At 38.3% G+C, this 20,481-nt stretch overlaps 1 protein-coding gene across 2 annotated transcripts in view; it reads left to right on the top strand.

The window, feature by feature from the left end:
- LOC150078255 (A-type potassium channel modulatory protein KCNIP1-like) overlaps nt 1-20,481 on the top strand; it is a 272,358-nt gene that overhangs the window by 227,763 nt on the left and 24,114 nt on the right. For both annotated transcript variants that reach the window (XM_090385011.1, XM_090385010.1), the window contains exons 4-5: nt 682-758; nt 6,706-6,918. In XM_090385011.1, the coding sequence (XP_090241137.1) occupies nt 682-758; nt 6,706-6,918 (290 nt within the window). The remainder of the gene's footprint in view (nt 1-681; nt 759-6,705; nt 6,919-20,481) is intronic.

Genomic DNA, 20,481 nt, shown 5'->3' with positions numbered 1-20,481 from the left:
AACCTGTGTGCTTGTTTGGAGTCTTATCAAGTTTATCTGCAATGATTATGCTATTTTCTCAAATAGTTAATTTAAAGGCCACATTTAAAGAAAGATATAAAAAACTTCTGAAGAAGGCGTAGATAAAGGGGATTGTTGAAGAGAGGCTATTTTTCCTATGAGGAACGGCTTAGATGTGGTCTGCAGAGCGAAGCAACTAGACACCTTGCGCGGGCAGGGAAGAGGAAAAGATCTGATTGAAATGTATGATGTTTTGAACGGGGATTAGTAAAATGAATGAGGGAGGAATATTCGCACTGGTGAGAGACGAGAACAAGAGGGCACAGCTATAAAATCTTAGCGAAGAACAGTAGTCGAGATTTATAAAGTTTACCTTCGGCAGGCTGTAGAAAATTGGAATAAGTTGCCTGGAAGGGTGGCCGAGGCCAGCTGTTTGGCAAAATTCAAAGCAGAATTGGATAAGCACTTTTTAACAATAGGAATATATGGCAGTTTTTTCAAAGCAGATTCAAGGCTTGTATCATCATTATGCTACTTTAATACTAACACTAATCACTGTCCCATATAGCTCAGTAACACCTTTCCTTTTTATTTAATTTTATTTTAAATATAGTTATTTTATTTTAATTATAGTTATTTTATTTAATAACTGTCTCAGATGAATTTGTTGTTCTCTTTCAGATGCTTCACACTATGCTCATTATGTATTTAATACGTTCAAGAATCAGTACAATCAAAGCAGCACCCTCAACTTTGAGGTAAACAGCAACTCTTGTTTTTGTAACTTGTGTGAGTAATTTACCGAATAATTAATCAATCAGCACTTGTGCGAAAAATAAAATATTTATTTAAAAAAGTAATTGTAAACCTTTTATGATGATTTTTCAAATGAAAACAGCACAAGTTAAATACAAAATTCTTTATTCTTTATTCTTAATTATAGAGTCTTATATAATACAATGTCATAAATCTGAGCTATATATATTATTTATTATTAATATTCAGAATATTAATCGTATTGATATAAAAAAATCTTCTTAAACTGTTTCATAGACGAAATCACAGACACACTACACTACGCTGCCCGAAACGGATGAACGCATCAGCGGAATATCCACACAGAAGCATTTTGAGCTTGCGTAAGTAATCCTCTTTGTGATCAGCGCTACTTGCTAAGTGCAGGGCAATTCAAGAAACACAGTGCTCTCTGATAATTTTAGACATTCCATTCGTGCTTGCACGAGAAGGAAAAACGGCAAACTATCACGAATATATGAGAACTTCGCAAAGTTAGTAAAATGCCCGTGCCCGTAGAAACTTATTACATATGAATGTTACTAAACCCGTTGGTAATCGTGTGGTGGTCACTTTAACCCCGACTTGTTCTCTTTTTTTTTTTTTTTTTCACTGATTTCACTCATTCTTTTCACTCTTCAATAACTAACTTCCATTGCTTTCCAAGGTACGCTTTTGCCATAGCTTTCCTATTAAAATTTTGAAGTCTATTCCTCAATAGGACGAAAACGTAGTGCAACTATAAAGTTAGTAATATCTTGTCGAGTAAAATCCTGTTACAAAAACCTTTTGGGGGAAGGAGGAACGAAATTAGAAAGAAATATTTATATTTGATATTTATAATACTTTGCATTATTTATTCTGAGTTATACTTCATTATTTCTTTTACTACTTATCATCACGCATTGCCATTAGGATCCTTTCTGTACTGTGTTGTGAAATATTAAATAAATCAAACAATAAATTAAATTCTTAGTAAATAAATAAATTCTGCTGCACTTTTCTAATATATAAGTAGAAATTTTTGTCGACATAATAATTTTTATCGACTGTAAACGCAATATTATAATAAAATGATGTAACAGTACAGGAAGTTATAATAGTACAGGGAGTGCAGTGTTTAAAACATTCGTTGTATTTTATTTAAGAGAAATACTAAACATCCAGCAAATAAAATTTATTGTTAACTTTTCACATGTTATTTTCACATTAATATGCCAATATTAATTTTTAATGTTTAACTTTTGTATTATTGGGTGTGAATTTTTTTTTTTTTCGGATTTTTTTTAAATTTCCATTTTAAATTCAGAAGAATACTTCCATAGCCGTTTTTACAATATGGGATTCACCAATATATTCATAGTTTTCCAGCAAAATTTTTCTTTCCTTGTAAACCAATACATTTTAACCATACGTGGACTTTGAAAATAATTCATTAACAATATTTCTCAAAAACTATATTTTTTTCAAATACTCAAAGAACATACTACTACATGACAAGGGAAATCGACAGCAACAGAGAAATATTTTCGTTATAGTGAAATTTCTGTTAACACAGTATTCGTTGTAACGGAATTTTATTGTACATACATGATTTCACATTATGGCACCAAAACTATTTATATTAGGCCACCGAATATTTAAATTCATATGCCGCCGCGCAGTGTGTTGTGGGGGGGGGGGGGAGGTTAATTTGTTTGATTTATTTTATTAACTCCAATTCACTTCAACCTTACTGAAGTCTCAAACCCCACACCGCAAAAGCAAATCTGACTGCAATTCACAGAAAATTCTGGATTCTAGGGTGTGTAAAGCGGTGTTAAACACACACATTTATTTACAAAAATTTACAAACCTTTAATGAACATTATATACAGCATTTACATAAAAAAAAAACAAACTACATATATACATGCATAGCGATTTCCATATATTTGAACCATACTACAGTACAATACACTACCTACTACCTCTGTCGTCAACTATTCTCATTTTACAAATGAATAACATCAGTTTAAATCAGGTGTATTTTACTTAATATGAATTCTCGATGATTACTCAGTCATTCTCTGCCATTACCAATTTTTATCACTATCATCATTAAACTCATTTAAACTCTTATTACTCTGTTAGATCTCTTAGCTTTTAACCCATGAAATTTATTACAACTGGTATCCTCTTACATCAGTAATATTTACTACAAATCACTCATTCTACCATAATTACTCTCTAGTTATCATCTTAGTCATCCCTCTTTACTTTGAGGTTTCTCTATAAATAAAATTTCTTTTTCTTTACACCTCATCTGTTATGTTATCTTGTGTTGGCACCTAGCCTAAATTAATGATATAGGTTAACATATCCTTACAGTACTATAAATATAATTTCTTTACTAATTCCTTTATACTATTACACTGGTGTGCAAAATTTAAGGACCAGTCAGGTTTTCACCTGTAGCTTCTCATAGGAATTTCCTGGATATGGGAAAAGCATACCAAAGGAACCTCATGAGGTACAGAAATGATGAAGGAAACAACAGCGACACAACAACGGAAACAAAACGGTACAGAGGGACTTTATTTAAAAATGGCAACATAGCACTGGCTGCCATGATACAGATGCATCACTGCCAAAAATGGAACAAAGGGAAGAGGTTGTCCTCAGTAGGAGATATTGCTACCCCTAATGTTGATGCAGGCTTTGCACCGTCTGTCCATACTTAGAACAATGTTGTTGATAAGTTCTTGCAGTAACATCGTCCATTCCCCTGTCAGCGCCACCTTCAGCTGGTGAACATTTTCGGGTGGGTGTGAACGTGCCGCTAGGTGTAGGTGTCTCCCTAAAGCGTCACATATGTGTTCAATGGGATTTAGATTGGTAGAACGGCCAGGACAATCCATACGAACAATGTCCTCACTTTCCAAAAGCATATCAACAGCTGCAGTGCGATGAGGTGTGGTGTTATCATCCATAAACATGAACTCGGGGCCACTGGCACCTTGGAACAGACACACATGGGGAAGGATTATCTCAGTATAGTAGCGTGCACCGGTTACAGTACCACCTTCCAGTATCTGGAGTTGTGTACGTCCATCCAAGATAACGCTTCCCCAGACGAGAACACCTCGACCGCCATATCGATCCCTTTCAGTGATGTTTGTGGGGTGATACCATGTGCCAACCTCTCGCCAGATTAGCTGACATCCAGAATAACTACTGAGACTGAATCTACTCTCATCAGTAAATAGTACCTTAAGTAAAGATTTTGTGGTTGTAACCTTTAAAAATAGTGTTGATCCTTAAGGTTTGCACACCAGTGTACTTTTCCTTTATTTACCCCTGTGTTCAAGAAGTTCCTCATGAGGGCACAGCTTGGGCACTCTGCCTTGATGCCGGACTAGGCTTTCTTTCTCTTCTTGGGTCACTTATCTGCACAACTGGCCATTATCACTGCCTTCCTATGCCGGACCAGGCTTTCGTTCTCTTCTTGGCTCACTTGTCTGTACAACTGGCCATTATTACTGCCTTCCGATGCCGGACCAGGCTTTCTTTCTCTCACGTTTTTTTTTTTTTTTTCTTTTTCTTTTTCATCTTGCTACCATGAGATGTGAGCTCCAACTAACAAAAAATCTACTTCTACTTCAACCAACAAACTCACGACTTTCTCCTCTTATACACAGAGAAGTCCGATACAGAATGGACACTCGCTCAAATTACTCCCTCCGAACTTTACTCTTTCCCTCAAGTTTGGAACGCCTCCCCCAAAGACTTGCAAACAATCCTCACACTCTGCTTAATTTTCCATTCCTTTCTATTTGCTAAAACATTGGACCAAAGCCGTCTCCCTAGCGCACAAACCAACCGTTCTCTAGAAATTTCTTATTTTTATCACATGGCAGTATGGCCCTTTCATGTTTGCTGCTAACCTCCAAAACATTCATTTTCGTGTTTACACTTATCTTTCTAAATATAGCCAACTTATTCAAAATATCCGCCATCCTAACGGCAGTGTTCTTTTGACGTGAACACAGGACGTCCACTAATTTCCTGTTTACTTTCTAACGGTGGCTTCGATCAAAAGAGACGCTTCGTAATCCCGTTTCACATCCTATTGTTCTTGCCCTCAGCAACCCTTTCACACCTGTTCTCAAATGGTACTCCTTCCCTAGTCCTGCACTGTCTCTGTTTGTTCTCTTGTATTATTTAAATCACTTGTTTACCTTTAGCTGCTATTTTAATTCACATGCCTAAAACTTTCCATTACTAAATCCAGTGTTCTTCCAACTTTAACTTCTATTACATTTAACATAAATATTCAATCTTAATATTTACTATTTTTAACTTAATACTCGGGCATTAATGCTATTTTTGACTTTCCATTGCCCTTCCTGGATTTATTTTAGCAAAACAATTATTTCTATTTTAATTTGTAAGAGCTACATCTTACCGTGTCTTATGTCTGTTAATTGCGTGTGTTCTATAGTCGATTTGTCTGTTTTTCTGGACGAAAAAAACCCAAGTTGCTGGGGGACAACCTTGCTATCTACGCCTGAGACCGACTAATTCAGCCAAGGAATGAAAAAAGCCCATTAAAGTTCCTCGCGTCATCGACGGGATTCGAACGCGGGCTTTTTCCACCCGGTATGAGGAAGACGGTGACGATACCACTGTGCGACCCGCGCAGATGCCACTAGTCTTAAGTATTAATTATAGCGTTTAATTAATACATAAGGCCAGTGGCGGTTTCAATCAACATCAACTTTCTAACAATATCGCATGTTTGCCACTGAAATTATATTTATTTCAGTGGCGAAGTTAATGTCTAAGTTATTGTTGTTATTTGGTTTTTAGGAGCATTAGCAACTAAAGCCATATTGCTCCGGGGATATTCGGTGGTCATTCCCTGACCTTTCCGCATCCTCCGTATTTGGTGGTCACGGGCTCGAACCCCGGTCTAATCAAGAAGCATGTGCTATGCACTGCTGCTCCTGCCCACCTGGCTACGGAGGCGCTTTTAATTTCTAAGAGAATATTAGTAGTAATAGTGGCATATGATGCAAGAAAGAAAGCTTATACAGCATAACCAAAAAAAAAAAAAAAAGAATCCCATTTCATCTATCCATCCCTTTGAATAGTGTGTCTAGTTCTTCCTTGAATATTATTCAAACTATCCACTTCCAGAACAACGGATGGAAGCCTGTTCCAGCTAGCAACCACCCGTTGGCTGAAGGCAAACTTCCGCACAACTATCTGCAACCATCCTTCCTCAATATGTTTATATTTTGTACAATGCATAACTTATGCTATTTGGAAACTGAAGTCTTGTAGAACATAAACTATATTATGTCATGCAATGAAATATCAGTACAAAGACAGGTAACGAGAGAAAGACCAAAATAAAAAGTTTATTACGCTGCATTTGAAGTACTACTACAGCAAACCTGTCTACAAACAAAAGAATTAGCGAGAACTTTGTGTAAAAGAGAGTGTCTTCTTCAAGAGTTATCCACCCTCTGCAACCTTGAAACGTTTATTTGTCTCTGGATAATTCTATATTTTCTCTGTTTCTGAATCAGATTTGAATAAGTGTAGTTTTGCTTCTTTTAATTACCAGACTAGCATCTTTCCTGAAAAACATGCTCGTTCAATACTAAACTGCTACCAGTTTTACTCTAACTGTCTGAAAACATGAGTGGAAAGATACATATAACATAGCTTTTAATTTTATAAAAAATCTATGCTTGAAAAAACAAGAAATCAAAAACTGATTTTGACTGAATAAAATACTTATTCTTGAACTAAGTAGATTTTAAGCTTATGAAGCTTGTACCATTGAAAATACGTTAAACTTCAATGTTATGGATTTTGTCAGCAATGTTTGAATAATTTGAATATCTTTTATATTTTAAGCAATTCCTGACGCTACTGTCTAGCCTATCGCGAGGAACGGCAACAGAAAAAATGAAATGGATATTTGGTTTGTATGACATAAACGGAGATGGATACATTACCAAGCAGGAGATGACAGTCATCGTTAGTGCCATCTACGACATGCTCGGTACCTACACTGATCCCGTTGTTGACGAACACTCAGCGAAAGAGCACGTGGAAAAAATCTTTCATGTAAGAATCTTAATGGCAGAATTTATGGTATAAAAATTATTATTTTTGTCTCGTCTTTCCCCATATTACTGTTCCTACTTAATATTCACCGATCATATCTACTGAAGTCATATCTTTGATTAAGAGTTTTTTTTTTTTTTTTTTTTCAATTTAAGAATAGCATGAAAGTTAATGTTAACACTTCATTAAGGCCTAATTTTGAATGCCAATACTGTTGTTCCGGGGATATTGCTCCGGGGATATTTTATTATTATTATTATCTGTTTATTTCTCTTACGAGACACCCATAGACAGCACGTGGCTAGAGGGTGTGGTTACATTATATCAGTATTTACAAGCATATTTACATGAACTTATTTACAATATTTGGAGATGAAGAGTATGTGTTAATGGATTAATTGCGAATGGTTGTTAAATGCTAAATATTATTATATAAATTATTAAATTGGTCTTCTTATTATATTTGTACCTGCCGGTACACATTACCAAATATTTCTGTCCTATACATTTTGTCTGTACATAGTTTCTCTGGATCTATATTTAAATTATTAAAATAATTCACAGTATTTGCTGGGAAAAATCTCCCCAGAGAGTCCAATTGAGTCAGTTGGCACTTGAGACTTGGTTCTTCTCTGTTTATTCTCGGTCGTATCATCCGAGGGCGAGTGATCACGTTTCCCACTTTCGGCGCATCTGTTCTCTCCGTTAGTAGCTTTGCCAGAGTTAAGATGTTTCTGGTTGTGATAATATACTTCCAGGGTGTGATGTCCAGATTGGCAGACAAGACCGCTCTTGAGATGGTAAACGGTTTCGCGGCGATCTTGTTTAGCCATCTCAGGAGCCAGTATTCTACTCCTAAGAAGGCCTTGATGTTGTTCTCGGGGGCCGATGACCAGATAGTCGATGCGTACAACGGAATCGGTGTAACGCATTTAAGGATGCATTGAATCATGAGATGAGGGCTTTGGAGAGTGCTGCGTATGTCTTTTTCCTAATGTGTTCGAAGTGAGGAATGAAGTTTAATCCTTCATCCCACTTAAGACCAAGGTCAACATGTGCGGGGGATTTTTGGACTCTGGTATTATTCACTAGAATCGTAATTTCATTTTTATTCTTTTTGTTGGTGAAGGTCATTTGGGCAGTTTTCTTTTCATTAAGTTTCAGACCAATGTAGTGCAGATATTCTTCTAGTTTCCTGATTGCCTTGTTTGCTTCCTCTGATAGATGGGATGCAGTTTCTTGTTCTTTAGAGATTACAAAAAATTTCAAATCGTCAGCATATGTAATAAATTGTTCAGAGTTTTGAGCTAAAAAATGGGGCTAGTGCTATTGCGAAGAAAGTGGCGGACAATACGCCCCCTTGAGGTACTCCCCTAGAGATACAGTAAGTTGCTGTTTGTTTCCCGTTTATTGCAATAATTTGTCTTTCTTGAAGGGTGTTAGTCAGTATGCTTAAAGTGCTTCCTGAAATGAGGAAATACTCCTTGAGGATTACTGTTATAGCTGGGATTGAGACGTTGTCGAAGGCTGCTGCTACATCCAGGAAAACGATGTCCAACTGTTTATTGTTTAAAGCTAACTGTATTCGGAGTAGAGTCTCCATTAAATTTGTAATAGTCGACCTTCGAGGAAGCACAGAATGTAAGTATTCTGGCCTGTCCCCAAAGCAGTGCTGATTGACGGTGTTGAGGATTGCTTTCTCAAAAACTTTTTGCAGCGAGCATCCGATTGCGATGGGCCTGAAATCTTTACTGGTTTTAGGATTGTTTATTTTTGGAACTGGTTTTACGTAATATCTCTTCCATGTTTTCGGGATAACCCCGTCACTTAGTATTCGTTGGAAGAGGTGGTGGAGCGGGTCGATTATGTAAGCACTACATATTTTTATCATGAATTAAGTTATTAAGTTAAGTCTATTAAGTTAACATCTTGCGCGTTAAAATAAATTAAATCCAAGCGCTGTAGTCCTCTTGTCGCAGGTGTTGTTAATTTTTTCATTCCGAGTGCTTCTACTGTGGCGTCTAGCTCTGCTTTTGCATCTTTATTCCTCGGTAACGGCATATTCAGATCTCCTAAAATGATTGTGACAATATTTACGTCTAAGTTTGATACCAGCCAGGTAAAGAACTCATTTCTGATCTCTCTCGTATGTTCTGGTGGCATGTAGATGAGGCAAAGCTGTACCTTGCTGTTCTCACCAGAGAATGTGGCGATAACAGCTTCAAAGTTATCAGAATTCGAGCTGTGTTCTTTCACAATCTGGAAGTCGGTTTTATATATCATCATTACTCCTCCGCCCCTTTTGATCTCTCTCCCTCTACCAATGCACTTGTAGCCTAAATTGTCTACCAGAGCGTTCAGCTGTTTATTATTTTGAAGCCACGTTTCTATCAGACAGATAAATGAGTGTTCTGAATTTATTAGAAGACTCTGCAAGGTGTGGAGTTTATTGGATATGCTGCGAACATTTTGTAGAAAAAGGGAGACTTTTGTATCCCCTTTGAAGTCTGGCGAGGTGTTCGTTAATTGCTATTGTTTTACTAGGGTGTTCACTGCACTAGTAGTGGGCCTTGTCGATTGTTCTCTGTATCTTTTAACGAGGGTGCCACTGGGCCATATATTTCTGTTCAGTAGTTGGGCTTCACAATTAATGGGGCAAGAGATAGTGAAGGAGGAGTAGGCAGGGTGTCTAGTTCGTACTTGACGTACCTCAACATCGATACCAATTCCCTCAACACACATTTCTCTGATGACACCAGGAGTAATATTGGGGTTGATTCGCGACACAAATATTTTCCCTCTCGTTTGAACCGAAGTGATGTACTTTTCGGCTAGACAAGGACGATATCCTGTGGGTAACCTCGGCGAGGAAACAGGGATTTTATGCATAGGATCGCCGTTTGGTCGCGTTGCATCATGTTGCTGATTGGTAAGTAGCGGGTGGCTTTCTCTTTTAGTAGAACTTTGGTCAGCCGATTTTGATGGGAGAGTAACCATCTGTGCGTAGGTAGGTTATTTCGGTGCAGATAGCTCTATGTTGAAGAAGTGATTCTTATCTATGCAGGGTTGGCTTGCGGGTATCGCAGTGCTAGCGACAGTAGTCTCTGCTCTGTTTTCTGTTCTGCAGTCTGGATTTCTTCTGTTCGGGAAGTTTTTAGTACTTTCCACCATTTCAGGGCGTATCTGTTCTCTGCAATACTGTTTTTATTTTGCCTGGGAGGGTAGTCCTGAGACGAGTATCATGCTCTTTCTTTGCTTCTTTAGGATAGGTAGCAGGGTCAGCTCGTAAGTGTTCAGCTGTCTGATTATGTCGTCTGTTAATATGTTGTAGCTGTGTTAGGATGGTGTCTAGTTTCCTATCCATTACTTTCTGACTGGCAATTAGTTTCATGTTTTGTTCTCTTAGTTCGTGATTTTCCTTCTGCATGTCCTGGAGAGTTTTGAAAATGGGGAGAAGGAGTTCTTCTAGTAAGTCTTCCTGCCTCCGTGTGTCGTGGGCTAATTGGTTGTGCTTCGCTTCGTTTTTATCTTCTCTCTGAAATGCAATACCGCCTGCTTCTATAGTGTGGTCTAAAATGTTACTAATATCCTGGGGGTCGTCGCTTCGTTTTTATCTTCTCTCTGAAATGCAATACCGCCTGCTTCTATAGTGTGGTCTAAAATGTTACTAATATCCTGGGGGTCGTCACTTGTTTTCTTGTGTTCACATTCTTCTGGGCATGTGTCACAGCCTAAGATTTGAGCTAAGGAGTAATTTAGTTTCCCGTTCCGCTCCGTTACCGTGTGGTTGCTAGCGGGCTGTGGGGAGGGGTCTTCATTTTCTGAGCCACTAGTGTCTATAATACATTGTGGCGCTTCAGTTGTTTTATTCAGTTGTTCTGTTCTATCATTTTCATTTGTGGACCTACAACTTGTGCAAAGAAACTTCTTGCGTCGTTTCTGATTTAAACGCACTATATCCACTTGAGAACAGCAGCTTCCAATTATGATGCTGCACCGTGAACATTTGATCGTGTATTTATTTGCGGTCTTACAAACGCTGCACGTCAGTTCCGTTGAATCCGATGGTTGTTTTTCCATGCTGAAGGGTACACTGTATGAGTCTGTAATAGTCAACTGAATTTTTTAATCCTCCAGGGAGGGTTGGCTGTTGTAGGAAAGCTCTTTATGACTTTAGCTCTGGGCGGTAGTGCCTAATTCTTTAGCGCAGCAAGGTGTGTGACCTTGAGGGATACTTGCAGGGGAACGAAGATGAAATAGCAAGTGATAAACATGCAGAAAATCATTAATAAAACTTTACCTGGGCATTAATTTCTTCTTCTGTTGGAATATTCAGATGGAGGGAGTCCTACGCTTTCTATCAGTATTAATCATATCTAGTAAATGACTAATAGGTAAGTGAAAATAGACAAACAGACGGAGCACAAATATTACACTGCTGTCATCTCCGCCATCTAGCGGAAGTTGTACGATGGATATGCGGTGGTCATTCCCTGACCTTTCCGCACCTCCGTATTTGGTGCTCACGGGCTCGAACCCCGGTCTAATGAAGAAGCGTGTGCTACACATTGCTGCTCCTGCCCACCTGGCAATGGAGGTTGTTGTTTGTTATTTGTTATTTGGTTTTTAGGAGCATTAGCAACTAAGACCATATTGCTCCGGGAATATGCGGTGGTCATTCCCTGACCTTTCCGCATCCTCCGTATTTGGTGGTGACGGGCTCGAACCCCAGTCTAATCAAGAAGTGTGTGCTACACACTGCTGCTCCTTCCCACCTGGCTACGGAGGCGCCGTAATTGTAGGGATTCAGTCAGAAGTCATCATTGTCTCTCATATTGGGGTTAATATTTGACAAAGTTTATTATTTTTACCAATAACACTAGTTTACAAATTTAAGTTTGTTCACTGGGGTTTGAATTTCACCAGGTCCTACTGCCGAAATATATTGCTGTGATTTCAAATATGACTTAGATTTTTTTCTATCACATCCAGATACATCACAATTTAAGAAATAAAAAAGTATTGTTTTTTACGAAAGTATATAACTTTATTGTATTCAGTAATGACAAATTGATAGGATTACATTTTCATATATCAAAAAAGAATTTTTATCAATACTAACAAGTATTAATAAAAATTTTGAAACTTTCATTAATCAGACCTTCGTCTCTTTGTTTGAAAAGAACGTTTAATCGTTTTTCTTTTATGTACAGTGCCAAGTTTCTCTCTTTTTAAACACCAGCAGTAATCGGCCATCATGCTTGCATTCCACCTTCCCTCGTAACTCTGCACCATTTCCTTTATGTTCTGATGGATTCTCTCCCCTTGCTCTTCGCTCATCTGTGCAAGATTTTTTGGGGAAAAATCAAGATGGGTATGCAAAAAGTGAATTTTGATGCTCATACTGCAACCTAAATTGCAAAGCTTTTCGAGCATATTTTGAACAATTTTCTCGTAATCCTGTGATTTATGATTTCTAGAAAGTGTTCCATTACACTTTAAAAGCAACCCAGGCTTCCCTTTCAACGTCAGTAATAGTAGTTTCAAACTGACCGTCTAAAACCAATTTTCTAATGGGGGGGGCAATGAAGATACCCTCCTTAGGTTTTGCGTCAGGTAAATCGGGAAATTTACTGCAAAGGTGCTTAAAGCAGTTTCCATCCTTATTCAAGGCTTTAACAAATTGCTTCATTATGCCTAACTTGATATGCAGTGGAGTAAAAGTATTTTATCTGGCTTCACCAAACTTTCGTGCACAATATTTTTTGACCCCGGTGTAAGATTGTGCCTCCGAGGCCATTGCTTCTTTGTCCAATGCAACGCTTTAGCTCTGCTATCCCATTCACAAATAAAGAATGGCATTTTAATGTACCCACCCTGTTGCCCCAACAACATACATAACACTTTTAAGTCTCCACATAGTTGCCATTTGTGATCTTGATATTTAATTTTCTCCAGAAGCAACTTTAGATTGTCATAAGTTTCTTTTAAGTAGACTGAATGAGTAACTGGCACAGATGTGTACTTATCTCCATTATACAAGAGAACACCTTTTAAACTAGTCTTAGAAGAGTCTATAAATAGTCTCCATTCACTAGAAACATATGATGGAACTCCTAAGGCACTTATTAAACCAGCAATATCACCGCAATACACGAGAGGACCTTCTTGTGAAAAATACTGTATAAACTCCCTTTCACGATTTCTGTACCAGGAAAATGATGTAGCTGTAATGAGTAAGTTCTTCCCTTGAAGTCTGGATTCCATAATTTCAGCAGCGTACTTTGGAAGACCTAAGTCCCTTACTAAACCGTTCACTTCGACTTGCGTGAATTGCTGTGGCGTTAAAATATTTTCTGGTTGATAACATTCCTCTTCACTAACCTCTTTAGCTTCTGCTTCGGTGGAAGAAGATGTGTACTCCAAAGTTTCTGGTGGAGGTTTTACAGGTAGATCAGGTCCATGCGGAACTGGTCTTATGACTGACGGTAGATCTGGATATTTGATGTCCTTTTTATTTTTTGAATTGTAACCTTTAACGTCACATACACAAAAGTAACATTCGGCATGGCTCACTAGCTCGCGCCACTCTATAGGAAAAGCAAATGGCAACCACACCTTTTTTCCTTGACACCATTTTCTAAGATGTTCGACACATGTATGGCATACTTTATGCGGTGCAAGTGCCCACGATTTATCCTGATCGCCTAGTTTTATGTCAAAGTATGCATAATACGATTTTTTTACAAAATCGGTAATATTTCGCCTCTGCTGTACAGGAACAAAACAACCACATATATAACAAAATATGTCGGGACTGTTTATACACTTTCTGGTTGCCATACTAAAAGAAAACTAACAAACAATGAAAGCTCACGACGGTTTTTACAGGAGTACTGTGACCGCATAAGGGATGTGCCACTTATATAGTCTCTGTGGTTGACTGGACTGTACAAACAATTGAATGCATGCTCAGACAAGTTTAACCCGTAACTACACACAGGAGTCTCCCAGACTCCACTCGGAAAATAAAATTCTGGGAGTCATAGATGGACCGGAAGAGCGAGGTGGGGGCCGCCTACCTTCCTAGGTCAAGGTCGGCTACCTTGTAGTATGACTTTGCAGTGTGTGTAGTTACGGGTTAAACATGAACAATCTGTTGTATTTGAGGCAAATATTTGATACTGATTACGAATATAGGGGTATAAAACTTGTAAACCATTGCAGAAACTATAGTTATGTACACATTTGCGATTATTCCTAGGTAATATTTTGTTAATGAATTGTGAAAAATCTTTACGTGATAGAAATAAACGGACTTCGGTTTAGTAATCAGTAAACATGAATAAATAACTGCCACATACTGTTATTCAAACCCCAGATACACTGTAAACCAGTGTAATTAGCAAATTATCAAACAATGAATTTGACACTAAAATACAATCAATGCCTTCGTACCCTCGTGGTAGCAAAGTTGGTATAATCACAATCCTCCCCAAACTTAGGGGAGGATGGTGATTATACCAACTTTGGAGATTATAGCAAATTCGAACTTAGGTCTTTCCCGAGTGGAAAAGACTTAAGTTTGAATCCTTTTGTGGGTCTTTTTCACAGTCTGCGCGGTAGCACAGTGGTATCGTCACCGTCCTCCCCCAACGGGTGGAAAAGGTCCGGGTTTGAATCCCATCGATGACGCGAGGAACTTTAATGGGCTTTTTTCACTCCGTGGCTGAGTTAGCTGGTCTCAGGCGTAGATAGCAAGGTTGTCCCCCAGCAACTTGGGTTTTTTCGTCCAGCAAAACAGACAAATCGACCAGAGAACACACGCAATATAGAGATATAAGATGCACGGCAGATGAATTTAATTATTCGAGTGACCTAAAAATAATAGTTGGGTTTTTTTTGGGGGGGGGTCTTTTTCACAAGGTGGCTGAGTTGGTGAGTGTCGGGCGAGGCCAGCTTAGTTTTTACTTCCGGAATCTCGGATGTTTCGACCAGCAAATCGACCACAGAACAATGCAATTTACAGACATTACATACGAAGTAATATGGCCTAAGTTGTTGATGCATCTAAAACCCTACAAAAAACAACTACTTTCGCTAGACTGCAGTATTAAAAATAATCATAAAATCAATCAAGAAATATCTGATTTTAGTAAATTATTTATTTTTTTATTTATTTATTGTACTATGCGGTCCCAGTCAGCTTCTACTGCAATCTCGCAACCTAATTACAATGCTACTGAAGAATGTTGATATACAATTATTTCAGATTCCCTCGTAGAGAGTCAGTTCGGTTTCAATGTAACGTCCATATCAAAGTGCAATACCATGAAGGTATCCGACACTATAAAGTCCCAACATAAGGTTGTGATGATCTCCATGGATCCAACTGACACTTGTAGATCCACCATGAAGATTCAAAATGAGTAGAAGTCCAATCCAGGAAGTAGAAGTCTAAAAACTGGAATTGTGGTCATAATGAATAAGTCAACTTTTCCTAAAACCTGAATAGTCCCAACAGTACAGCAGTTAACAGTAAAGAAGAACACCTCAGTCAGTCTCCACATTCCCTGGAACCACCACAGCGTCACAGATCATCATGCATCGAGGAAAAAACTACAATGCGATCCAACAAGCTCGTCGTGGTGGTTTAACCCTCCACTGAATCCCCGATTTCTCCGACACAAGCCTGCCTGAAAAGCGTCAATTGTCTACTCAACAATTGCTCTGAATCACATGGTAGTGTACGAGGCACCTGGAAGATGTATCGTGAAGTTCTTTAGAAGCGGTAGTGTTTACAGAATAGACTCCCACCTATAATCAGAACCGTATCACTCATCCTGCGTTCACCCTGTCTACCACAATAATATTCCGTTCTAAAGTAGCACGTCAACGTCATGCCCCTTTTAACTGCCATTCAGTATCTGGCTCATGCTCCTCCAACTGGAACAAGATCCTCCTCCTTCTGAATAGTTGGGGCACATAATTTTTAAGTGCGTCAAAATCTTCTTTGTGATAACAGTTATACACTGTGCTGCCACGTTATTAGGTACACCCCCTGCTGTGCACAGAAATGGTTTATCTCCAACGTTGCAAGTCACATGACCACAGTTGTGGATATAAATGCAACAGAACAACCTTTCTAGTATCAGTTAAGCGTAAAAACCGTAGCAAGAATGGAGAAAAGGAGTGATCTAACGGACTTCGAACGTGGCATGGTAGCAGGTGCAATTATGGCATTCACGTCTGAATGCCATATCATATCTAAACATCGTTGCTGACCAAGTGCATCCGTTCATGTTGACAGTTTATCCTCAGTCAGATGGTTACTTCCAGCAGGATAATGCGCCGGTGCACAAAGCCCGAATCACTATGGAATAGTTCCAGGAACCTGGCAATGACTTTTCTTTGCTACAGTGGCCCGCTCAGTCCGCGGATCTCAATCCTATTGAACATCTTTGGGATGAGCTGGAAAGTGCTGTTCGCTGCAGGCCTACACCTCCGTCGAATCTCAAGGAACTGTGTGACACACTGATGTCTGCATGGTACTCAATTCCTGCACAACGTTTTCAGCATCTTGTTCAATCCATGCCTAGACGAATTCAGGTTGTTTTGAAGGCTAAAGGAGACTCAACACGCTACTAGGTAGGTGTACCTAATAAAGTGGCAGCACAGTGTATATTCACATCCAAGAGTAAGGGAGTGGATATTCGAAGCTTCTTCGATTAATTGGCCCTCAAGTCACAATACTCAACACATTCATATAAAAAAATGGTTCCAATCTTCTTGGGGATCCGTACATAGAGTACACTAAGTGATTCCAAATTCCCTTAACTTTGAAAAAAGGAACCAGGTCCAGTCAAAAGATAAGTTGAATGGAGATTGGGATTAAACCAATTTGCCCACTGTTTACCATTAGCATTTATCATCGGAAAAAAAATGTTTCGTTACGGTTCCCTTTCACACAATAGCTCCAAGCCTCCGACGTTCCTGCAACCGTTTTACTAATTCTGTCCATAGAAGCCTCCTTTCCTCTTTGCAACTCACATTACAATCTATTTCAAGTGATAAACACTAAAACTGGCACTTTGCAGTTTGGTCAAACTATAGCCGCGGCTCTGCCATGTAGGCAGTACTAAGTCTTGTGTCTACCTCCTCGGAATTTAAAACAAGTGTGTCACAAAATATAGTTGCATACTGACTTTTTAAAATATTTGTTCTTAATAATACATGATTTTTTTATTACAGTAATATAATTAAGAACGTTATTCGTGTATTTATAGTGCAAGATTTTTGTATCTAATTATTAAATATTAATAAATAAAAAAATAAACTGTAAATATAAATGCTGATCAACAGAAATTAAATTTTATTTTGAAAAATGTATAAGTAGTGATAAGGAACTGTTCTTTCGGCCCATGACCTGCTGCCCGCGATCTTTGGCATTATACTACTTTTATTTATATAATATTGGTGTTTAGATACACCATAGACACTCTTAAAAAAACTACAAAGTAGTTGTTGTGGGCATCATTTGCTCTTTCTCATATTGTGCTCTGCCTTCACGACGAGTTGCCATGATACTGCACTACCTAAAATAAGTAACGCTTCACTAATAGAGAAGACTATTGTTACTTATTCTCAGTGAGTACCACCACCCAGACATGTTTCAAGGCTATTGTATATGTGTGGGATAATAGCTCTACTATCCACTTGTCCCTATTAGACTTAGAAAGCAAAAAAGGTAGAGGGAAAGTAATGGTAGGAGTGCAAGAGGAAAAAGAAACATGTAGAAGAATGAAAGGGACTAACTCCTTCAACTCACACCACTCAAAAACTCAAATTCCTCCAATAGGTAACGCTTCCCCAGTAGAGAAGACTGTTGTTACCCATTCTCGGAAACTCCTTGAATATCAGGCTCCCCAGACATGTTTCAAGGCTATTGTGAATTTAATGTGAAAAAAAAACCCATTGGACCAGATCTATTAAATCAAACAAATGAATTATAAAATTCAAACCATTTGTCCCTATTAGACTTAGAAAAGCAAAAAGGTAGAGGGAAAGTAATAGTAGTAGTGGAAGAGGAAAAGAAACATGTCGAAGAATGAAAGGGACAGTAACTCTTCAACTCACACCACTCAAAAACTCAAATTCCTCCAATAGGTAACGCTTCCCCAGTAGAGAAGACTGTTGTTACCCATTCTCGGAAACTCCTTGAATATCAGGCTCCCCAGACATGTTTCAAGGCTATTGTGAATTTAATGTGAAAAAAACCCATTGGACCAGATCTATGAAGCCAAACAAATAAATCATATCATTCAAACCTAAATCATAAACATCTAAATCTAGACGATCGTCTCAAAGCTATTTGTGAATTAAAGGTGAAAAAAACCCAGAGCTATTTAACCAAACAAATTGAGTTATAAAATTCAAACCTATATCATGGAACTGTTTTGATGAGAACCTAAGACGTCTGGATTTTAATCAAGAAAACTGAATTTTGTAATAAACGAAAAGAAACCCAGGTGCTGCTTTTTTTTTTTTTTTTTGCAAATAACTAAAATCAGTACTTTAGATGAACCTCATCTCCAACCAAACTGCACAGAAGAGGTGGCTCTCCCCACCTTTTCAGAAACTTATCAGACATTAAACGCCATTTTTCCAATTGTAAAAACCTTTGCATGGAAGCAGACATTGTTTGTTTCAAGTCCCAAAGAGATCCCCTGAAGGTCCCAAACCTTTTCCGTTTTCGGAGCTTCCACACATGATATTTTGCCTCTGTAATTAAAAATATGGTGAACATTTTTTTCTTGCCCAAGGGATGATCGAATTGCAAGTAAATTACCTCCTCCAACGTGAACTGTCTTATCCTTAAAAATTGACAAATTCTCTTCCAAACTTCCTGCGCGAATCGACAATAATAAAATAAATGGTACACTGTTTCATTTTCGGTACAAAATTCGCATAATCTGTTGCCTGTCTGACTAAATCTATACGTGATATCGTTCACCGGTATATTTCCATAACCAGCCCTCCACGAAAAATCAATACGTGATGGGTAATTTCCGCCAATTTTTAGATTTTTAAAGAACAACTGTGCATTAAGGTTTCCTAAATTTGGTTTTTCTGGATTTTCCGAGTTAAACAGTGCCCAGTAGAGATGTTTTGAACCACCCTTAAAAGGATCTATATCTTTCTCTCTGAACTGTGTGCACATATCCCGAATTTTTTTGTAATACATAGGAATTGTCTCTGCTTTAGGCCCTAGATAAGCGCCTCCTTTAATTAAGGCTGTATTGAATCCCATAAAATATTTTATCAGTACCGCTACTAAATGGTTAGATTGCACCATGTTAGCCACATCCAGCAGTCTCTTGCAGCTACACCTCAAATTAATTTTTGGAATACTTATTCCCCCCTCTTCCCACGGTAAAAATAAAAATTTCTGCGCTATCTCTTGCCGTTTTCCTCCCCATAGAAACTGAAATGTTGGAACGTAAAATCGTCTCATTGTCCTAGCTGTGATTCCTGTTATAAACACCGTGTATAAGATTATAGGAAGAATTACGGTCTTAACGATAATGGATTTGTTCTCAAAAGAGAACTGTCCCACTTCCCACTCTTTTAAACTTTCCCGTATTTTTGTGGTGAGTCTTCCTACAGGTAGCATGGGACTCTCTCTAAACGGTACTCCCAATATTTGGATCGATTTATCTGACTCCACTTCTCGTTGTGGTAAAGGGCGATGTACCCATTCCCCTAACAATTTAATCCTAGTTTTGTCTTCGTTTATGTTTAACCCCGACTTCTTACCAAAAGAAGTAACGAGTGACATAAATTCTTCCACCGCATAACTCGTAGTGAGGGTGGCGGTAACATCATCCGCATATGCTATACATTTACACTGTTTTGCCGGCTGTGGCAACGGTATCCCCTGAATGGCCTCAGTTCTGTCTATTCTTCCCAGTAGTGGTTCTAGAGCTAACGTAAATAGTAAAGGACTAAGCGGACATCCTTGTTTAACTCCCCTTTCAATTTTAATGTTTTTCGAGATTTTTCCATTTATCAAATGTCGTGTGTTACTACGTGTATATAGATTTCTCAGGACTGTAAACAACTGAGATCCTATGTTCGTATCTTTAATTATAGAGAAAAGGTAGTCGTGGTCGATTCTATCGAAAGCCTTTTCTAGGTCGATTGCCACTAACGCTAAATTGTAACTTTTCCGTTTCCGATATTCTAATATATCTTTTAATAGCCAAAGGTTATATTCTATCCGCCTCCCCGGTATACCGTAGCACTGTGTGCTTCTAACTACCTGGGTTACGTCGCGTTTTAACTTAGTTATCAAAATCTTTGCAAATATTTTGTAGTCACAATTAGCCAACGTTATAGGTCGCCAGTTAGCAATTTTCGTTAAATCCCGTCCATGCTTCGGAATGAAAGTAGTATAGGCACTTAAAAAGCCTTCGGGTACAACCCCTTCCTGAAAAAACTTGTTAAAGAGGGCCAAAAGAATAGGCGCTAACAAGTTCCAAAATTTCTTATAAAATTCTACCC

This window comes from Mastigoproctus giganteus, chromosome 11 (assembly GCF_048544385.1).
Source record: "Mastigoproctus giganteus isolate SK-2022 chromosome 11, ASM4854438v1, whole genome shotgun sequence".
Taxonomy (NCBI): Eukaryota; Metazoa; Arthropoda; class Arachnida; order Uropygi; family Thelyphonidae; genus Mastigoproctus; species Mastigoproctus giganteus.
The sequence above is the reverse complement of the archived record's forward strand: the minus strand, read 5'-3'. Positions and strand labels throughout refer to the sequence as shown.